The 22,317-nt window shown below is 40.0% G+C and overlaps 1 protein-coding gene across 1 annotated transcript in view; it reads right to left on the reverse strand.

The window, feature by feature from the left end:
• The window catches only part of NTNG1 (netrin G1), a 509,839-nt gene that overhangs the window by 120,949 nt on the left and 366,573 nt on the right, over positions 1–22,317 (reverse strand). Inside the window, exon 3 of the mRNA XM_006865985.1 lies at positions 5,979–6,151. Coding sequence (XP_006866047.1) covers positions 5,979–6,151 — 173 coding nt within the window. The remainder of the gene's footprint in view (positions 1–5,978; positions 6,152–22,317) is intronic.

Consider the following 22,317-nt stretch of genomic DNA (forward strand, 5'->3'; position numbering starts at 1 on the left):
ACCACTAATAATATTCCACAGAATTAGAAGGGACATCCAAGAAAAGATTGTAGATCGAGAAAAGGTAGAAATGGGGAGCTCAGAAATCTACAAGATGGATAGAAGAGGAATCTTTGAAAGTAGAGAAACAATAAGAAGAGATTTCGGAAGAGAACTAGGAGATAATAGTTTTAGAGATGACTGACTTGTTCAAACAAGAATCAAAATGGAGCCCAAATCCCAATAGAGGGCACAGGAAATCATTAAAAGTAAATATTATCCTGAACTTAAAGCTGAGAAGCAATATCATGTAATGTGGAGTCCTTGGATTCAGAGACACTTAAGTTGAAGCCCTCCCTACCACCTTTACTAGCTGTGTAAATCTTAGACAAAGTTATTTTATCTCTGGTACTGTCAGATTTCACATTTGTAACGTGAAATTAATAATAGTATCTTCGGACATATAGTCAGGAGGGACTAGTTACTGGAGAAGGATATCATGTTTGGTAGGGTGGAGGGTCAGAGAAAAAGAAGAAGACCCCCAATGAGATGGATTGGTTAACTGGCAGCATCGATGGACCCAAGCATGGCAAAAAGAGTGAGGTTGGCCCAGGATTGGGTAGTGTTTTGTTCTGCTGTGTATAAGGTTGCTATGAGTCAGTACCGACTCAATGGCACCTAACAACAACAACAACCTTATAGGATTATTGCAATTTTAGAATGAGCCAATATACAAAAGCACTTAAGTGTCTACTATAATCACGCACACATGCATTCTCACACACCTGGGAAGACACGAAATGGTCAATGAAAATTCAATGCTAGAGAAAACAAAATAATAGAGCAATCATCAAATTATTTCTCATCACTCTGAGGAGTCCTAGACTGTTGTTGTTAGGAATCCTAGATACTGTGTAACAATTCGAATTGGAGTTCTGAACAAAAAAATATTGGTGTCTGATCAACACTTAATTCTTTTTCTTTGAAGATTATTGCCATGTAGACAAGAGAAAAATAAAGGAATTAATACAGCTGAACTAGCTGGGATTTCTATCTGTCTCCGTGACGTTTCCATCACTTAGGCGGCAAGAAATTGTTTAGACCAGTATGCTTCAAAAAGGAACATTGCACAAAAAGTTATTAAGTGTTCCATGAAACAAACCAGTTTGGAAATACTGGGCAAATAGTTTATTGCTGGGCTCCTCAAATGTTTTTAATAGGGTAATGTGAGTATTTAAGAGTCTGTAGAGTATGTAGTATTTTCCAAGTGACTTATTTGACCATGGAGTTCTTTACGGGTCATAGAATAATAGTTTGGAAAACAGAGGTGTAGGCAATATCATATTTTAGTTTTTATAGATATGGTTCCTAAAGGGTGATTATGAAGTTTCCAGCATCTATATAATGTATTATTCCAAAGAGATCAGAGGTTGAAGAGGTGTTCACTTGATACTTTTATTCATGAGTTCAACAATCAGAATCAGGAGAATCCCGATTAAGCATGAAGTTGGGCAGAGCTGCTATTTATTTGGAAGACAGGAATGGAATTCAAAGGGCATTCAAAATAGAACTCTATCAAAATGAAATGAAGATCAATAGGAAGAAGAAAGATGTCTTACAGATAAATCTAAGCTTTGTAGAAAAATAAGATTTTTGATACACACACATATACAGTTTTAAAAGACCCAGAAAACACAATAGATCTTGAATAAAAGTGCAATGAATAAAAATAGCATCATCAAAGATATTACTTCTGCCTTAGCCAAGTTTGTTGTAGTGGAAAACACAGGGAAGTGCTATTGCTCCATTTTATAGAGTTGGGATCCTTTACTCTTTTCTCCTGCCTCCATATGTTCCATACAAATATTGCCTTGGAATTGCTCTGGAATGTAGGACTTCCAAAGCTGTTATTATTCCCATGAAGGTCCCAGTTTAGAGAATTCCTGAGTGAAGGGGTGGATATCCTTGAAGGGGGAATCTTGTAATTTCCTGGCTTAATGATGGTATCTTACTTTTCTGTTTAAAACCTGTGGTTACTGTGGGCAGGAACTGATCTTCCTATTCAAAAATTATCTGGCCTACTGGGGATTAGTTAAAAAATGAGATTATCTAGTGCAGGTGGCATTTCCAGGCCCCTGAAGGCTCCATGTTGAGGGACCAAAGGTTTTCAGCACTCCTTTTCTTATGTCTTAAGTGTTATATTATTGCATTACAATATGGTATATCCTAAGAGTCCCTATTACATAATTTACTCTGAAAGTACCAAGGAGAGTGGTATGTTCATGTGTGTGCATTAGTGTATGTAAGCAACACAAAGTGAGTATGAAATGAGAATCATTTGAATGTTATGAAGTCCTGTGCTTGGCCTGAAGAACCACATTAAAAATTAGAGGAATTTCAGGGCAGGCAATTATACAGGAGATGTGAAAATCTCATGAAATTAAAACTTTAGTTGATGATGTCTAACCTAGAGAAGAAAATGTGGTCAATATAATTCTTCCACTACTTAGAAGAAGAAAAAAACACACACCTTTTAAAAAGTAGAATGTTTTTGTTTGTTTGTTTGTTTTTTGTTTTTTTAAAGTAGAATGTTTTTTGAACACTTATTTTGTGACATGTGTTATGTTATGTGACAGGTCACATGCATTAGCTTATTCAATCCTCTCAAAATCCCCATGAGGCAAAAACTATTATTATTCACATGTACAGATGGGAAACTGAGTCGTACAGACATTAGCTTCCTTTTCCAGGCCAGTAAATACAACTAGTGAACGTAGGAACTGGGATTTGATCCCAGAACTGAGCTCCAAACCACTCCATTGCTTATTTCCACTAGTAGGTATTTTAAAGCATTCTGATGTGTCAGAAATCTATCTCAAGTTTTCCATTGAAAGACTTTTGTATTGCAAGATGATACCACTGCAGATAATCTTCTTATAGCTTTTATTTAATTTATGCCATGCTGTTGTTAAGTGCTGCCAAGTCAGTTCTTACTCATAGCAATCCTGTATAGAGCTTCTGAGAACCTGTTGGTGAGCTTGAACCACCGACTTTGCAGCTCAAATTGACCTGCGGTCCAGTGCTTATCCTATAGACCTACACCAGAACTCCATTGTGCCCATTTGTCACCTTCATATTTTAAGAGATGCGGAATAGTTAGAAAGTCAAGAGAAGATAAATAAAAATTAAGGAATGGATGGACAATAGGACCTACAAGGAAATTTTCAAGGAGTTATATTTCTTTGGTCACGGAGTGACTTGACAATCTTCAATATGCAAAGGAATGGGGTAAATAAGTTATTCCCAGAAAGAATATCACAATTTCTCATTTCTGTGAGAAAGGTTGGCTGGCACACACACACAAAAGTCTTCCCTGTGAAAGTGTCCTGAAAAACAGACTTTGAAATACTGTTAAGGTTAGAAAAGAACAGGGTCATACTGGGGTGGAAGCTAGTGCTTTCAACAGTAACACCCCAGCTTCCTCTCTGGAAGTCTGGGCAAGTTGTCCCTCTCTGAAGTGGGCCAAAATATCAGACAGTGTTTATGAATTCCACTCTTTTTCATTCCACCTCACTCATGAAGCAGCCAACCATAAATATAAAATCGGAACGATTTTCATTTTGGAAAGCATTTAAATGTGACAGTTGTGGTGATGCTTTTGTTGTTGTTAGGTGTCATTGAGTCCAATCTGACTCATAGCGACCCTATGCACAACACAACGAAGACACTGAGTGGTCCAATACCAGCCTCACAATTGTTATGCTTCAGCCCACTGCTGCTGCAAGTGTGTCAATCCATCTTGTTGGGGTTTTTCCTCTGTTTCACTGACCCTCCACTTAACCAAGCATGATGTCCTTCTCCAGGGACTGGTCCCTCCTGACAACATGTCCAAAGTAAGAGAGATGAAGTCTTGCCAACCACATTTCTAAGGAACATTTTGGCTGTACTTCTAAAACAGATTTGTTCATTCTTCTGAGAGTCCATGATACTTTACATATTTTTCTCCAACACCGTAATTCAAATGCATCGGTTCTTCTGAGGTATCCTTTATTCATTGTTCAATTTTCACATGCATATGAGGCATTGAAAATACTATGGCTTGGGTCAAGTGCATCTTATTCTTCAAACTGACATCTTTGCTCTTTAATACTTTAAAGAGGTCTTGTGCAATAGATCTGCCTAATGCAATACATCCATTGATACGTCCTTTGAGTGCTGCTTCCATGAACACTGATGGTGAGTCAAAGTAAAATGAAGTCTTTGACAACTTCAATCTTTCCCCCAGTTATCATGCAGCTATTGACTGGGCCAGCTGTGAAGATTTTTGTTTTCTTTATATTGAGGTATAATCGATACTGAAGACTGGAGTCTTTGATCTTCCTTAGTAAGTACTTCCTGTAGTCTTCACTTCCAGAAAGGAAGCTGTGTCATTTGCATATCACAGGTTGATGAGTTTTCCTCTAGTCCTAATGCTAAATTCTTCTTCATATAATCTATCTTCTACAATTATTTTCTCAGCATACAGATTGAATAAGTGATGAAAGGATGCAACCCTCACACATACTTTTCCTGATTTTAAACCATTCAATATCCCTTGTTCTGCTCTGACTGCCTCTTGGTCTACGTACAGGTTCATCTTGAGCACAACTAAGTGTTCTGCACTTCTCAATCGTCACAACATTATTCATAGTTTGTTATGATCCACAAAGTCGAATGTTTTTGCATAGTAAAAAAAAAAAAAATCCTGAATTCATGAGTTCCTGACCCTCAGCAATGGTGGAAAACCCACAGAGTCTCTGTTAATAAAACCACCTTGAAAACCAACATTTTTATTCAACAGAGCTTTAATGTATTAATTTTAGGAGCCAGACTGTCAGTTTTTTCTCTAACAGAAAGGAATGAATACCCTTAGAAAGTGGAGAGACTTTTTTTTTTTTAACCTATTGAAGGATTTTTTTTCTGCCTCATATAAATTTTATCATAATTCCATGCCCCTATACTTCATGGCTTGTTACTCGGTCCATTACTCTTACATTTAACTTGATAAGGTCTGGGTACCTGTGATATTAGCATTTAGGTTTTGGTTCCTCACAGCTGCTACTTTAAAATGTCTGATAACATTGTGAGCCTTGCATGGAGCTGGTGTCTCTCTAAGTTTTTATCCCTGCAGCCACACACTAACCTGTAGATTTTCTTATTTCTCACTAACTGGGTATATTCTCAGTCTTGTCCTTTCTTTAAAGAGACCAGACCTGGGGCTTTTGCAGATAGCTAATCAGTTCATGTGTGGAGTTGGACAATTTATTCTGGAAGTAATCCCTTTCTTCCTTAAATATGTCAGAGAATACTTTCCTGTGGATGTGGAGGCATTTTGGTGGGGCAAAGGAAGTGACAATGGGGCATCACAGGTGGTTCCTATAAACACAGGTGATGTCTGACTTTTTTCACATGCATACAAATAACCGCTATTCTTAATTAATGTGGTCCCCCCAGGTTTTCAGCCATGCTCTCTGAACAAAGGTAACCTCTACTGACTAAATTCCTGATAGACCTAGCTTCAGCTGCTTTAATTTGGAAAAGGCTGATTATTCCACTGTGCAAAATTAGGTCGTAGCTCAAATAGGAGAGGGGAATAACTTCTGGACAAAGCTTCTCTTGGGTTACCTGATATGAGTATGAGAATACAAAAATTCATAGAAATTCTAGATGTTTCTTCTGGGTAAAGTTAAGCTTGAGTTGAGAGTTTTAAAGGACTTTGTTATTTTAATAGGACATTAATTTTGAGAAGGAAAAAAATCACCTCCTGTCTCAACCAGTTAGACAAAAGAGAGCGTGCTAAACAGTGTTTGTAAGTGGCAAAATGGGGATGAGCAGTTTAGCTGCATTTTGAAGAGGAATGGGACAACCAACAAGAATGAAATTACAACTGCAAGTGAAGTCTAAAGGAATTCTCAGGTCATTGAGCATAAAACAAGGTGTTGCTGAGGAAGGTTACTCACAGGTATTTGCAGTGCCTTTGGGGATTGGGAGATACGAGCCTGGACTCCAAGGCCGGCCCTGATAATTCTTCTTGCACTTCCCACAGTCTGGACCTGTAGTGTTGTGCTCACATTCACATGTCAATTTGCTGTTGTCATACACACATACAGTGGCATGGAGGTTACACTTGCACCTAGGCAGAGAAGAGACAGAGAGTTCATGGTAAATCAAGTTGGCCTCATGACCACGGAGCTCTACAGGCATATCTCCTGGGGTTGTGGTTCTCACATGAGTAGAGCTTTGGTGCTATAGGGAAGCTTTTTGCAAAGTAGAACCTAAGAAGCCTTGGAGGTATAGTGGGTTACTCATTAGGGTGCTAACCTCAAGGTCAGCATTTTGAATCCACCAGCCTCTCCATGGGAGAACGATGAGACTTTCTGCTTCTGTAAAGATTTATAGCCTTGGAAACCTTATGCAGGGATGCTATGAGTCAGAACCGACTTGGCAGCAAACCTCCACCACCACCACCACTACCCTGAGAATCAGGATTTTCAACAAATGTCTCGGGGATTCTGATGCAGTCCAGCATCTCACCATACTTTGAGGAAATCTTAATACCAGTAGAGGCACCAGGGGCCTCGTGTATTTCAAAATTACAAAAAAAAATGAGTTTTCTAATAAAATATCACCATCTCTCAGTCACACAAATGGTGAAGCACTTACCTGCGAACCTACTTCTTAGAGAAGTCAGTTATTGAAAATTCTATGAGCATTGTTATGCTTTGACACACATGGGGTCACCACAAAGTGGAATCAACTCAACAGTAACTGGTAAGTCAGAGGTTTCTCAAGGATATTATCACATCTATGACAATTTCATCTGGGTGTAAAGGACAATGTCAGCTTGGTGTTTTGTTTTTTTTAATCTGAAGGTACCATTTTTATTTGTTTAAAAGAAAGATAACCATTAACACAATTTGTTCTTCAGACTAATTGTTAACAATTCAAGTGATTATAATCAGAGTGTTCTCATTAACTAGAATCAGAACAGTTTTTGAAACAAAGGTGAGACAGCAACCCTCCGACTTCCCATTCATGGCAGAGAAAGTCTCTCTGAAATGGTCCTAATGAGTCTGATGAAAGATGTTTAGAATCCTAGAAAATGAAAACCTGTGTGTGGCAGGGATTTGAGGTCATTAGCAAAGGCCTTGCCTCACTGCATGCCAATAGGCTATGATATATGAGATGTAACAATGGAATATGCAATTTCCACAAAAACACATCCCGCTCGCCAAAATCTTTGACTATAAAATTGCAAAGGCCAATTTGATATTTGTTGAGGCAGCAGGTTATAAATTGTACCACACCAAGCCCTGGCTGCATCCTCCTGAAGGTAAAACCTAAGTTGACAGAATGACCATGACCGGAGGTCAGAAAAATATATGTGGGCAGAGATGTTCCACACCAGGGAGAGAGCCTGGACACCCAGGCCACGGGACAAACCTCTGAGTCACAGTCTCACGGTGTGACCTATTCTATTTCTTTCTTTTTAAATGAGCACGAACGTTCCAGAAGTAGGACAAAGAAATCTTGTGGATTTATTTATTTATTTTTATTTTTTAATGTTTTATTGTGAACTATGTGATAGTTCACAGGGGAGAACATTAGCTTTACATTCATCCTATCAATATCGTTTCATTGCCATGGAAACCATCACCTCCAAGCATTATCAACCAACCAAAGGGTATACCCTACAAGCCTGCCCCCTGGACGTCAGCACACAGCTCCTCTCCCTCTCTGGGTCTAGAGTTCCCAGCCGCTCCATCTCTCCATGTCACCCTCTCTGCCTCCATCTCTGGCATCACTGTTTCTCTAGGTAGGGTCCTGCACTCCGCTCTTCTTCCTTGATGGTTCCAGGGACCTCCCATCCTGTACTGCAGTCAATCACTCCCTTCCTGTTACTACAAAATGTCCACCTTTACATTTCCAACCCTCACAGTCAGTTCTGATAGCAATTATTCACTATTGTAGTACCAGAGACCTATCCCCATCTCTTTTCATCAGCCTCGCCCTGACAGATTGGATACTACTCACTGGAGATTCTACCTTCCTCCATGCCCTCTGGATCTAGGTTCCCTCTTGAAAGCTTGTAAGCCAGTCACTTCTTGCCTTTGTAGTCCCCCCTCCCCATTTGGGGTAGCCAATGTCCAAGTTGTCCAGCCCTGTCTACTCTGTGTATGGAGGGGTTGGGAATGATCCTCACTGTAAAGATTTGTTCCCTCTTTTGAGCTACTACATCCATAGGTATAGGTCAAGTTCATCAAATTGTATCAGATTACTGTTTTTTTCCTCTTCTTTCTTCTTCTAGTTGAGCTCTGATCATCCAATCATTGAAGCCAGGTCAAGTGGGTATTATCTGCAAGTGTGGATGTTACTGTGCATATGCCCTCTCTTCTTATCAGCTGGATGCTTCACTCTCCACTCTAGTCCTCTGTGGCTATGTCACTGACTCTGGGCCCAAGAGTCCCCAGGTCTTGCCACATTGATGGCCAACCAGGTCTCCACCTGGGTTCACAGGCGTCTCTTGAACGTTGTAGGGCTTAGCTTGTAGCTTCATTGCTATTTTTCCCTCACTTCCCCTTATCGGTGATAAACATGGTCACCAATCAGAGCACATGTCTGCCTGTGTATTCCCATTGGGTCTTAGTCTTGGAAGGGGGCTTGCTCTGATGGGACCCTACCACTTGCCTTGATGTCTCCTGGGAGAGCAACTTGCTTGTTCTTGTCAGTCGGACCACCATTATTGTTTTGTATTTTTCCTGTTGGTCTTTCTTTCAAGGAGTATCTTTTGTTTTTCTAGCTGCTCCAGGCTGGTCTGCTTGTCCTTTCACGTGGAAATTTCCTACCTCTGAAGATTCTGGATGCTGTTCAGGATTCCATCTATGGTCTTATATAATGCAGAGGCTCCACAGGAAGCCTCCTTCACTGGGCACGTTGTAACCCCATTTTAGGTATTTCAATCAGTTATAGGCAAAAAACAGACTTACAAGTTTCTATGGTGATATTTCTGGCTATTCCTTTCTCTCCCTGTCAAGTGTCTACTTTATAATGGTATGCCAGGGAAACCAAGATTCAAAAGACAGCCAAGCATCTTAACATTAATTCCCCCCTTTTGCCCATTCCAACCATGTCTCAATCCCTATATCCCAGAGCCCTGTTGTTCCAAGGTTGTGCATATATCATTATTTACCTCTGTCCCACTTAGCCCATGCAAACCTGCCTAATTGTTTTCCCATCTGCCTTGTTCCTCCATTCCCCTCCCCCTTCTTGTGTAGTGTCCCCTCCCCCACCCAAGCACCCAAACTATCTTGTGTCTATTCCCTACCCTGTGCTTCACCTTCCCCTCCCTCCCTTAACCCCACCCCCTATGTCCTGGTAACCAGCAAAGAATCCCCACCTCCTTTAGTATGGGTTCTTTCCCTTAGTCTTTTACATTAGTGGTCCTATGCAGTTTTTCTCCTTTTGTAACTGACTAATTTCACTCAACATAATGTCCTCAAGGTTCATCCATGTTATGAGGTGGCTTACAGCTTCCTTGTTATTTTTCAAGGTAGCATAATATTCCATTATGTGTATGTACCAGTTTGTTTATCCATTCTTCAGCTGATGGGCACTTAAGCTGTCTCCATCTTTTTGCTATTGTAAACAGTGCTGTTATGAACATTGGTGTGAATATATCTACTCGTGTTATGGCTCATATATCTTGTGGGTAAATACCAAGTAGAGGAATAGCTGGATCATAAGGTATTTCTATTTTCAACCTTCTGAGGAAACACCATATTGCTTACCTGAGAGGTTGGACCATTTTGCAGTCCCACCAGCAATGCAGGAGTGTCTCAGTCTTTCCATATCCCTGCCAGCATTTACTGTCTTCTACTTTTTTGATCTTTGTTGTTATTGCTGGTGTGAGATGATATCTCATTGTTGTCTTGATTTACATCTCTCTAATGGCTAGTGATTGTGAACATTTCTTCATATGTTTGTTGGCTGCCTGGATCTCCTCCTTAGTGAAGTGTCTGTTCATGTCCTGTGCCCATTTTTTAATTGAGTTATTTGTTTTTTCTTGTAGAGGTGTTGTAGTTTCCTATATATTTTAAATCAGTCCCTTGTCTGATGTGTCCTTGCAAAAAATTTTTCCCATTCTGTTGGTTCCCTTTTTACTCTTCTGGTGAAGTCTTTTGATGCACATAAGTTTTTAATTTTTAATATGTCCCAATCATCTATTTTGTCTACTTTTGTTTGTATAGTTTTCAAAATGTTTGTAGTCTGTGTACTCCCTGAATTAGTGCCCTCACATTTGTCCCTGTTTTTTAATTGATGGCCTTCATAATTTTGGGATTTCCATTTAGATCTTTAATCCATGCTGAGTTGTTATTTATATAAGGCATGAGATAAAGGTCTTGTTTCAATTTTTTTAATATCACTTTCCAGTTCTGCCAGTACCATCTGTTGAAGAGACTATCCCCTCCCTGTGCAATATATTTAGGCACTTTGTCAAAAATCAGTTGACTGTATGTGGACGGGTTAATTCTTGGATTCTCGATTCTGTTCCATTGATCAATTTATCTTTCATTGTACCAGTACCCGGCTGTTTTGACCACTGTAGCCATGTAATAAAATTTGAGGTTGGGGAGTGAGAGGTTTCCAACCTTATTCTTCTTCTTAAGCAGTGCTTTGCTTATGCTGGGTCTCTTTCCTTTCCATGTAGTTAGTAATTGTTTTTTCCGTCTCTTTGAAGAATGTAGTTGGAATCTGGGTTGGGATTGCATTATACGTGTAAATTGTTTGGGGCAGTATAGACATTTTCGCAATGTTAAATCTTCCTGTGCAGAAGCATGGTACATTCTTCCATTTTTGTAGGTCTCTTTTGGTTTCTTGTAGTAGTGTTTTGTAGTTTTCTTTGCATAGGTCCGCGGATTTAGTTTTTGTAATCTCTTATTTGGTGGCAGGTGAGTCAGGAATTGTAACCAGATACTTCTACTTATATGGGAAATGAAATTCCTTAACAACTGAAATTGATTTCTATGATGCATATTTCTCTTTTGTATATCTGAGACTTGTTTGGAACACTGACCCATAATTAGGACAAGGAAGCAAAAGAATGGCTAAGACAAGGGTTCTTCTAAATACAAGTTGGAATCCCTAAAGTAATGGCTGTCCACACCAACCTTTCTGGACTAAAACTCAGACCCAGTTTCCTTTGGGGGTCTCCCACCATTTGTAATACTTTTAGCTTCACTCTCCCCTCTCTCTACATAGCTATGAATTATATTTGGTTGCATGGCTATTATTTAAAGAACATCAATTCAGCTTGAATATATATAAACAGCACCTTTTAGAATGATCATTTTTACAATTTAACAACAACAAAAAAAAGTGCCTGGGAATAGGAAAAAACTCCATTAAGTTAAATGGTGTTGGTTCCATGCAAATGAGTCTTCGGTTCCTACTCATAGTGATCCTATACAGAGTTTCTGAGACTGTAAATGTTTATGGGAGTAGACAGCCTCATCTTTCTCTAGTGGAACAGCTGGTATATTTGAACTAATAACCTTGTGGTTATCAGTCCAGCACGTACGTAATACACTATGCTACCAGAGCTCTATATTAAGTTAAATTGTTGTTGTTGTTGTTAAGTACCATTATGTCAGTGCTGACTCAAGCACCCCTAAATAAGGTTTCCAAGGAGTGGCTGGTGAGTTTCAACTGCTTACCTTGCAGTTCAAGCTGACCTTGCAGTCCAGCCCATTATCCCGGGGCACCACAGCAGACTTTAATTTTGAGTCAACAATGCCCAAGAATTACTTGTGTTAAGTTGCTTATTACAGGCTCTTTCTCCTTCCAACATTAGCACCTTTATTTATGGGTCTATTTAGATACCTGGAGCATGTTTCATACCTAAGTGAGAGAAAAGTCAACTTATACTGATTCAGTAAACTACTTAAGAGTTAAACATTCCAAAAAAGGAAATGAACAATGCGATCCCAAATAATTTACTGGTTTCATGTGTGAAGACCAAGAATGCAAGTGGTGGTGGTGCTTGCATGCTGTGGGGTCGGTTCCTACTCATAGCGACCCTGCACAGGGTTTCCGAGGCTGTAGATCTTTACAGGATCAGAAAGCCTCATCTTTCTCCGGCGGAACAGCTGGTAGTTTCAAACTGCTGACCCTGAAGTTAACAGCCCGATTTGTAACCACTCTATTATCAGACCAAGTAGTAGTTGCAAGTAGTAGTTGCAAATTGGATTATATATCTTCTGTTAATAATTTCATATTTATAGTCATTCTGTAAATTACAAGCAATTTCCATTCTAAAGACATTACACTAACTGAGAAAATACCTTTTGAATAACAAAAGGTGATGAGAGAATAAATAACTGTTTAGTTCCTGTTTTTCTCAGATTTCTTCCAATTAACTGTTCATTCTCACATGTCCACAAGCTTATTAATCGTGCATATAAAATCAATTTATAACCCTTCCCTAAAATCTTTCCTGACTACTGTAGGAAGGCTGATCCCTACTCTTCTGATTTCCTTAATTGCTGACTGTGGGTTTGCTCTGGTTAATTGTTACTTAAAGCTATTTGTGTTTGCTTGTTTTGTTTGTTTTTTTCAAGTTTTTATTCATTGTATGTGTCTCTCACAGCTTAAGGGAAGAAATACCTGCCTTATTGTTTTTCTGTCTTCTCCAACTATCTACTTAACTTTCGACTCTCCCTTTTGGTTCCCTTTACCTCCCACATCTCTACTTTCTCAGCTAATACTCACTCTTTCCAACTGATCACAAGCTCTCTTTCCAGTATCATCCATGACCTCTGTGGGAGGGTGGAAGTGCAAAGAATTCATTTTCTTGTCTTATGTGGCCTCTCAATTATCCTTGAAACTCTGTCCTGGATTCTCAGGTTCACATTAGGACCCTCTTCATGTGTTGTTTCCTGTGTTCTGACTTGGCATAGTCAGAATACTGGGTACTCTTATCCAAGCAGATCCTCCAGTTAAACTCTGTGCTCCTAACTATATTCAAATAATCTTCCACATCAACCTGGCATCACTTTTTCCACCAGAGAAAAAATGAGCATACAAAAAATAAACTAAAAAGAAGAAACTAGTTTAGGAGATTCAGAGAGTCTTTGGAACCTATACATGTACCTGCATATCGAAACCTTCCCTCCATTCAATTTACCAGGTGAAGACACACCAATATGCTGATCAGCGTCTCTATCACAGCTCTTGTGGCTGGGTTTCTAATTTACTCATCAGATTGCTCCTTAGACAAGTCGAGTTGGTTGCCGAACTGCCCCACAGAGTTAAATTCAACATATCTCAAACTGAACTTTTTCTTCTCCCATTTACTTCCCATTCTGTCTTTTCTGTCTCAGTAAATCACATCGTCTTCCACCCAGTTGGACCAGAATACCTCCTGCCTCTAGCTCGTCTTATCATCACACACTCAATCTCTCACCAAGTCCTAGGATTTCTCCTGCTCGATTGCTCTCAAATCCATACATTCCTAGCCCTTGCCACTTCCTAATTGAAAGCATCATCTTTGGCCTGATTTACTACAACAGCTTCTAACAGACCTTCCTGCATCTGGATATACTCATCTCCAACCTAATTCCAACACAATGGTGGTGGTGGAGTGCTGTCAAGTTGGTTCTGACTTATTGTGACCCTGTATAGGGTTTCCAAGGCTTTAAATCTTTTCAGGAGCAGAAAACCTAATATTTCTCCAGTGGAGCAGCTAGTGGATTTGAACTGTTAATCTTGCAGTTAACAGCCCACAACACAGTAGCCAGAGGAATCTTTTACACAGATATATCTGGGTCATCCCTGGTTTAGAACCAGCTAAAGAATTATTACCTTCAGGATATACAGCCCAGCTATAAGCCCCTTTGTCAACTACCTCTTATTCCCTCTCTGAAGCCATAGCTACACCATTCTCAAATCTACACTTAAATTCTTCAAACTTTGTCCTTCAGGAAATATCAAAGCTGTGCTTTCTACCTAGAACATTCTACCTTCTTATGTTTCCCTCTTTTACATGGATAATTCTTTCCATCAGGTGCCAACTTTTGTATCTCAGCGTCTGGCTCCTTAATGACTTAAAACAACAACAAAAAACAAAAAAACCTGCTGAGCAACTATCTGAATGCCTCCCTGATGCACCAGGACTGGGCAGGATGCCTCTCCTTTGTGCAGGCCTAGTCATGTAATCAAGCCTATAGATATAGGCTGTGTTTTCATTGCCTACTCTCCTATGTAGCACTGTAGGACGAGCACTAGACTGCTAACCACAAGGTGTGTGGTTCAAACCCACCAGCCACTCCTTAGAAACCCTACCTATACAGGGTCACTATGTGTCAGAACCAACTAGAAGACATTTAAAAACAAACAACAACTCTTCTGTCACCCTCACCCTCACTAGAGTGTAAGCTCCAGGGTACAGGAGTCACGTCTGTTTTATTGTAACATTCCAGCCCATGTTGTTGTTAAATGCCGTCGAGGTAATTCCAACTCATAGCCACCCTTACAGTGTTTCCGAGGAGCAACTGGAGGGGTTGAACCACTCACCTTTCAGTTAGCAGCCCAGTGCTATTCCTACAGCACCACCAAGGACTTCACACGTTGTTGTTAAGTGCCGCTGAGTCAGTTCTGACCCATAGCGACCCTGTATAGGGTTTCTGAGGAGCAGCTGGTGAGCTTGAACCACCGACCTTGCAGTTCAGATGGCTTTGCAGTCTGGTGCGTTAACCCACAGCGCCACACCAGCACTTCACATAAATGCCCCCACATATGTGATACACAACTAATAAACAAATGAATTCCCTAAAAACAGAAACTTGATGTATATCTTCTACATCTAGCACAGCAATGGACGTGTCATTGTGTGCTGTCGAGTCAGTTCTGACTCATAGAAACCCTGTGTAGGGTTTCTGAGGAGTGTCTGGTGAGTTTGAACCACCGACCTTTCAGTTCAAATCGACCTTGAGGTCGAGTGTTTATCCTACTGCTCCACACCAGAAATGGACTAGTAATTCGGAATGAACAGGCATTGCATTAAATCAATGGAGTCAAAGGAGTTCTGGTGAGTGAAGCAGTGGTTAAAGTATCTGACTGCTAACCATGGGATCAAACCCAGCAGCTGCTCCTAGGAAGAAAGATATGGCAATCTGCATCTGTAAAGATTTATAAACATGGAAGCCCCATGGCCAGTTCTAGTCTACCTTATAGAATTGGTGTTAAACCAAACACTCCATGATTGCTGAAAACTACCACAACCTCATAATTTAAAAGCAACCTTAGATTGGGCAAAGGAAACTCTACAACACTGATGACACCTTGTAAACCCAATTTAATTTAAACTCCAAATGATTTGCCAGATGTCTTGAACCTAACACCACTGCTGTCCTTAAAAAAAAAGACCTGAAAGACACAGAAAAAGAAGACAGCTTAAGGGAGAGTTAAAACAAAGCCTAATTGTTTGGAAATGTGTTTGTTTTTTAAAAATCTTTAAGTCATTGTGCACCCTAATTCAGAAGCTTGTGGTAGCGGTAGCTTGGGCCCTGGCTAAAGCTATTTCTCCAGCTGTGTCTGCTGACCGAGCTTAGCTTCTGGGTCTTTCTTTAGTCACTGTGACAATTGCTGTGCTGAGCTGAGCGTGTATAGTGGGTACTCAGGCACCACAACATTGGCCTGTTTTTGGAAATGGCCTCCTTCCACTTTTCACAGCTCAGTTTATTCTCATCACCCCCATTTCAACCAGACACTCACATTCTTTATTTGGAGCCCTTGCCAGAGTGGTTTTTCCTTCAACTGAAAGAAAAAAGCATTTCACAATGCTAGGAGACTGCTTTCAATTCTTCCTGCTATGACCTCCAACCTGGTGATGGGTGGAGGGCAGATTTCTGTGACATCCCACTTGTCTCTGACAGATTCATTATCCATTTCCTTGTCCCATATCAACTGTCACATGAGGCGGAGGAGGAATTGTACACGTGGAGACCTACAAGGCTTGGCTAGTAGTCAAATACCTGATGTTCCAGAGGACTCAGCCTTTTCACAGATCCTGTTCACATACACAGGATTCACATCAAGACACTGCAAATAGAATTCATGCTTGTACCTTGAAGATCTACTTTTATGTGACAAACAGCAGACGCTATCAAATGAGGGCATCACCAAGACAGAGTTGGGAAAAAAATGCAAGCGCTATTCTGTAATGCAACTTAATGAACACCAGCATGTTCTTGCTTTCAACTGGGCTGTACTTTCTGTATTTTAGTGACCAGCTGTCATGAGTCAATTTAATCTTGCTTATAAGAAGGTTCCAACATTTAGATCCGTGCCACCTGCTAGTAGGTATGAAAACCCCCTGCAGTCTGTTTGGTCTTTCTTTATAACTTAATATATCTATTCTGAGAAGTGTGTTATTCACCAGAATTTCCAGTGAGCTGGAGGTCTGTGAGATCTCTTACTGATGTTTCAAAAGGAGGTAGTGAAATAAGGGAACTAGAAACTTGTCCTTTGTAAAGGTAAGCAACAAGTGAAGCCAACCTCCATGTCATCCAGGACAGGGCTTTAGCTTCTTTTGCACACGAGGAAAATTCATCATGAAAAGAATAAAATTTAAGTTTCTGGGCATTTCTAAAGACTCCAAGAAGGACTCTTGAAATGTGTTCATGTGATAATATGCTTTTGTATCATTTGCAGAAAGGTTTTTTTTTTTTATTGTTATTATGAATTGGGTAAAGGTTTACAAAGCAAATCAGTTTTCCATTCAATTCATATACATTTATTTCATCTCATTCATTACCGTCTCCACAATGTAACATCTCTTAGCCCGCTCCCTTCCATTGTTTCCCAGTATTCTTCCTTCCTCCCTTTTACTTTCTGCCTGCCAAACTGTGTTTTGGGCAAATGCTGACCTTTTAATCTTGAATAGTTGATTGTTCTAAAGGGTAAGTACTTCCCTAATGCTATTGTTCACCTGTATTATTATTACTAATTGACCTTCAGTTGATTCTGACTCATTGCAACCCCTTAAGTGCTGAGTAGAAGTGCTGCATAGGATTTTGGAAGCAGATAAACCTTCTGAGGTGCCTCTTGTTCAAACCACCAAACCTGTGGATAGTAGTCACTTGCTTAACCATTTCACCACTCAGAGACTCACTTTTAATTGTTGCTGTAGTTAATTGTCATGGAGTTGGTTCTGATGCATAGCCACCCTGTATAGGGTTTCTGAGGAGAGGTTGGTGGGTTTTAACTGCTGACCTTGTTGTTCACAGTCCAGTGCTGATCATATAGCACCATACTAGAAATTCCCCTTTTCATTTGTTGTTGTCAAGTGCCGTCGAGTCGATTCTGACCCATAGCGACCCTGTATAGGGTTTCCAAGGAGCAGCTGGTGAGCTTGAACCGCCGACCTTGCAGTTCAAACAACTTTGCAGTCTGGCGTATTAACCCACAGCGCCACACCAGGACTCCCAAATGGTACATGTTTTAGACACTCCACAACTTGGATCAACCCTTTTGCTGTGGATAGGCAATCATTTGAAAAAAATGTGCTTGCAGCAGGGTTTCAAATGGGTTCATTCTGGTTTGGTCCTGTGCTAAGAATTTGCCTTTCTACCCCAGATATACTGATTCAGGATCAACATTTAACAAGATTCCCAGATGAATGGATACTTGTTAAAATGACAATTCTGATTTTCAGCAGAGGGTACAACCTTAATAAACTGGTTCAAAGCCCTGGATTGCACATATATGAGAGCTTTGTAAAAATGTTGTTTTAAAAAGGTTGTTGTTGTTGTTAGGTGCCATTGAGTCAGTACTGACCCATAGTGACCTTATGCACAGCAGAACGAAACACTGCCTGATCCCGGGCCAACTTCACTATTGTTGCCATGCTTGAGTCCATCTATGCTGCCACTTGGCCAATTCATCTCGTTGGGGATCTTCCTCTTTTCCTTTGATCCTCCACCTTACCAAACATGATATCCTCCTCCAGCGACTGCTCCCTCCTGACAATATGTCCAAAAAGGTGATAAACTATAAAATGCTTCTCATACATTTTCTGTCTTAGCAGTGCTTCAGTCATTGTCTTTTCATGTGAACACAAAATTTCTGGTTCCCATCTGAACACCCTGGAGTCCTGGTGTGGTGCTGTTTGATAATGCACTGAAATGCAAGGTCAGTTTGAATTGCAACATCGGTAGTTTAAACTCATCAGCTGCTCTTGGAAACCCTATACAGGGTTGCAATGAGTCTGACACGACTCGGCAGCATTTAACAAGAACATCTGAACACATTACTTGAAATAGGGAACTTAAAGGGATATAACTTAGAAATTATGAGTTATGATGCTGGAACTGGACAGTCTTGGTTCAAATTTCACCTTTGCCACTTACTTGCTGTGAAGTCATGAGAAGAGGCTTACCTAAACTAACAGAACTTTGAATCTTTCCAAGCACTTGGCATTGTGCTAAGTGCTTTTTCATAATTCACAGTTATTTTACGCAAACCTCACAATAGTATCATGATGCAGACACTAATAATTACAGATGGTACATTTTAAGATTGAAGACTAAAGAGATTCAAGTCTTCCTGTTAATAGCGATGGAGCAGGGATTCAGACTCTAGAACTTTGCTCTTACCACAACACAGGGAATACTGTGCCGCAAAGTGATTATGAATCAGGCTGCGAACCTTAAGGTCAGCAGTTCGAAACTACCAGCTGTTCCATGGGAGAAAGATAAGGCTTTCTGCTCCCTTAAAGATTTACAGCCTCAGAAGCCTTGTACAGGGTCGCTGTGGGTTGGAATCGACTTGGCTGCTCTTAACAACAACAAGAATAATTATGCTTCAGCTGCCTCATCTGTAAAATAAGGGACAACAAATGGATGTATGTCATGGGATCATTGTGGGAATTGGGCAAGATGCTGTATGCCAGCCCGTAGGATAGTATCTGATACATTCTGCAGCATTCGTAATAAATGTGACTTTTAAATAATTTTATTTCTATCATTACTACTGCTACTACTACAACTGAAATGGGCTGTCTGATCTATTTCACAAGCATATTTCACATGATTAATTAATGCCACAGTCTTTGGGTTATACTATGGGAGACCTCCATGGGGATTCATAAGGAAGACAACATACGAAGAGTCTTCAAAAAGTTTATAGAAAATGGAAGTAAAAGATAATAGAATTTTCCCATGAATTTTTTAAAGCTCCCTTGTATAGTCTGAATCTCTTGAAATTTAAAATCTGTCAAGCAGAGAAGATAAAACTTGCAGAATAATTACAGATCATGAAGAGGATAATATTCTCTGTATCTAACCATTGAAATTCAGGTAAGTAGGGTATTAACACTTAGTGGTCTCTATTGCTGGTGATGCATTTCAGAAACAGCCTCTCCCATTGAAAGCTGAGTAAGGAAGAAATCAACACTTACCAAGGCCAATTGTATGCCTGGACTGTAATGGATGCTTAATGTATGTTATGTTACTCCGTGTTCACTACAATTCTGAGAAGGAAGAATAATGCATTGCTGTCTAGTCAATTCTGAATCACAGGGACCTTACAGGACAAGCTAGAATTGCTCTATGGTGCTTCCAACACCCTAAATATTTACAGATGGCCACATCTGTCTCTGGAGCACCAGCTGGTGGGTTCAAACCACTGACCTTTTGGTTAGCTGTCAGTTATAACCATTGGGCCACTAACACTTCTAAAGAATATAATAACCAAACCAAACTCACTGTCTTAAGTTGGTTCTGATTCATGTTGTTGTTGTTGTTATTGTTAGGTGCCATGGAGTCAGTACCAACTCACAGCGACCCTATGCATAACAGAACGAAACACTGCCCGGTCCTGGGCCAACCTTACATTTGTTGTCACGCTTGAGCCCATCGATGCTGCCACTCTGTCAATCCATCTTGCTGGGAGTCTTCCTCTTTTTCTCTGACCCTCCACCTTACCAAACATGATATCATTCTTCAGAGACTGGTCCCTCCTGACAATATGTCCAAAGTATGAGAGACAAAGTTTGGCCATCCTGGCCTCCAAGGAGCACTCTGGCTACACTTCTTCCAACACAGATCGGTTGGTTCTTTTGGCAGCCCGTGGCACTTTCAATATTCTCCAACACCATAACTCAAATGTATCAATCTTCTACAGTCTTTCTTATTCACTGTCCAGCTTTTGCATGCATCTGAGGTTATTGAAAATGCCATGGCTTGGGTCAGGTGCACTTTAATCCTCAAGCTGGCATCTTTGCTCTTCAACACTTTAAAAAGGTCTTGTGCAGAAGATTTGCCTAATGCAATATGTCCTTTGATTTCTTGACTGCTGCTTCCATGAGTGTTGATAGTTGATCCAAGAAGAATGAAGTCCTTGACAACTTCAATCTTTTCTTCATTAATAAGAATGTTTATAGGGCCAGTGGTGAGGATTTTTGTTTTATTTTTTCACTGAGATGCAATCCACACTGAAGGATTGGATCTTCATCAGTATTGTAAGTCCTCTTCACTTTCACCAAGCAAGATTGTATTATCTGCATATCGCAGGTTGCTAATGAGTCTTTCTCCAATTCTGATGCCATGTTTTATTCATATAACCCAGCTTCTCAGGTTATTTGCTCAACACACAGGTTGAATAAGTATAGTGAAAGAATACAACTCTGTCGCACACCTTTCTTCATTTTAAACCATTCAGTGTTCCCATGTTCTGTTTGAACAACTGCCTCTTGGTACATGTACAAATTCCTCATGAGCACAATTAAGTGTTCCAGAATACTCCTACTTTGCAATGTTGTCCATAGTTTGCCAGGATCCACGCAACTGAAAGTCTTTGCATATTCAATAAAGCACAGGTAAACATCTCTCTGGTATTCTCTGCTTTCAGCCAAGATCCATCAGATATCAGCAATGATATCCCTCGTTCCACATCCTCTTTAGAATCCACCTTGAACCTCTGGAAGTTCTCTGTCAATGTATGCTTGCAGCTGTTTCTGTATTACCTTTAGTAAAACTTTATTCACATGTGATATCAAAATTATTGTATGATGATTTCTGCATTCCACTGGGTCACCTCTATTTGGAATGGGCACAAATACAGATATCTTCCAATCAGTCAGCCAGATAGTTGTCTTCCAAATTTCTTGGCATAGATGAGTGAGTGCCTCCAGTGCCACCTCACTTTCTTGAAAGATTTCAATTTTTATTCCATCAATTCCTGGAGCATTGTTCTTTGCCAATTCCTTCAGTGCACCTTGGACTTCTTCCTTCAGTATCATTGGCTTTTGATCATATGCTACCTCTTGAAACGACTGAACAACGACCATCTCCTTTTGGTACCGTGACTCTGTGTATTCATTCCATCTTCTTTTGATGTTTTCTGCATCATTCAGTAATATGACCAGAGAATCCTTCAATAACGAAAGTCGAGGCTTGAATTTTTTCTTCAGTTCCCCCAGCTTGAGAAATGCTGAGCATGTTCTTCCCTTTAGTTTTTCTGTAATTTTGTTGTAATATTTGACTTTGTGTTCTCAAGCTGACCTTTGAAATTTTCTGTTCAGCTCTTGTACCTGCTCATTTCTTCCATTTACTTTAGCATCTATACACTGGAGAGCAAGTTTCAGTGTCTCTTCTGACATTCATTTTGATCTTTTCTTTCTTTATTGTCTTCTTAACGACTTTTTGCTTTCTTCCTGTATGATGTTCTTGATGTTGTCCCACAACTCTTCTGGTCTTCGGTCTTTAGTGTTTAATATATCAAATCTGTTCTTCAGATGATCTCTAAATTCAAGTGGGATATATTCCAGGTCATATTTTGGCTCTCGTGGATTTGTTTTCATTTTCTTCAGCTTCAGTTGGAATTTGCATATGAGCAATCGATGATCTGTTCCACAATCTGCCCCTGGCCTTGTTTTGGCTGATGATATGGAGCTTTTCCATCGTCTCTTTCCACAGATGCAGTCAATCTGATTTCTGTGTATTCCATCTGGTGAGGTCCATGTGTATAATTGTCTCTTATGCTGTCTAAAGGAGGTATTTGAAATGAACACATCATTGGTTTTTCAGAATTTTATCATGTGATCTCCAGCATCATTTCCATCACCAAGGCCATATTTTCCAGCTACTGATCCTTCCTCTTTGTTTCCAACCTTTGAATTCCAATCACCAGTAATGATCAATACATCTTGATTGCATGTTTGATAAATTTCAGATTGAAGAATTGGTAGAATTTTTCTATCAACTACATAACACTTTGTTGTTGTTGTTAAGTGCCTTCGAG

This window comes from Chrysochloris asiatica, unplaced genomic scaffold, assembly GCF_000296735.1.
Source record: "Chrysochloris asiatica unplaced genomic scaffold, ChrAsi1.0 scaffold00085, whole genome shotgun sequence".
Taxonomy (NCBI): domain Eukaryota; kingdom Metazoa; phylum Chordata; class Mammalia; order Afrosoricida; family Chrysochloridae; genus Chrysochloris; species Chrysochloris asiatica.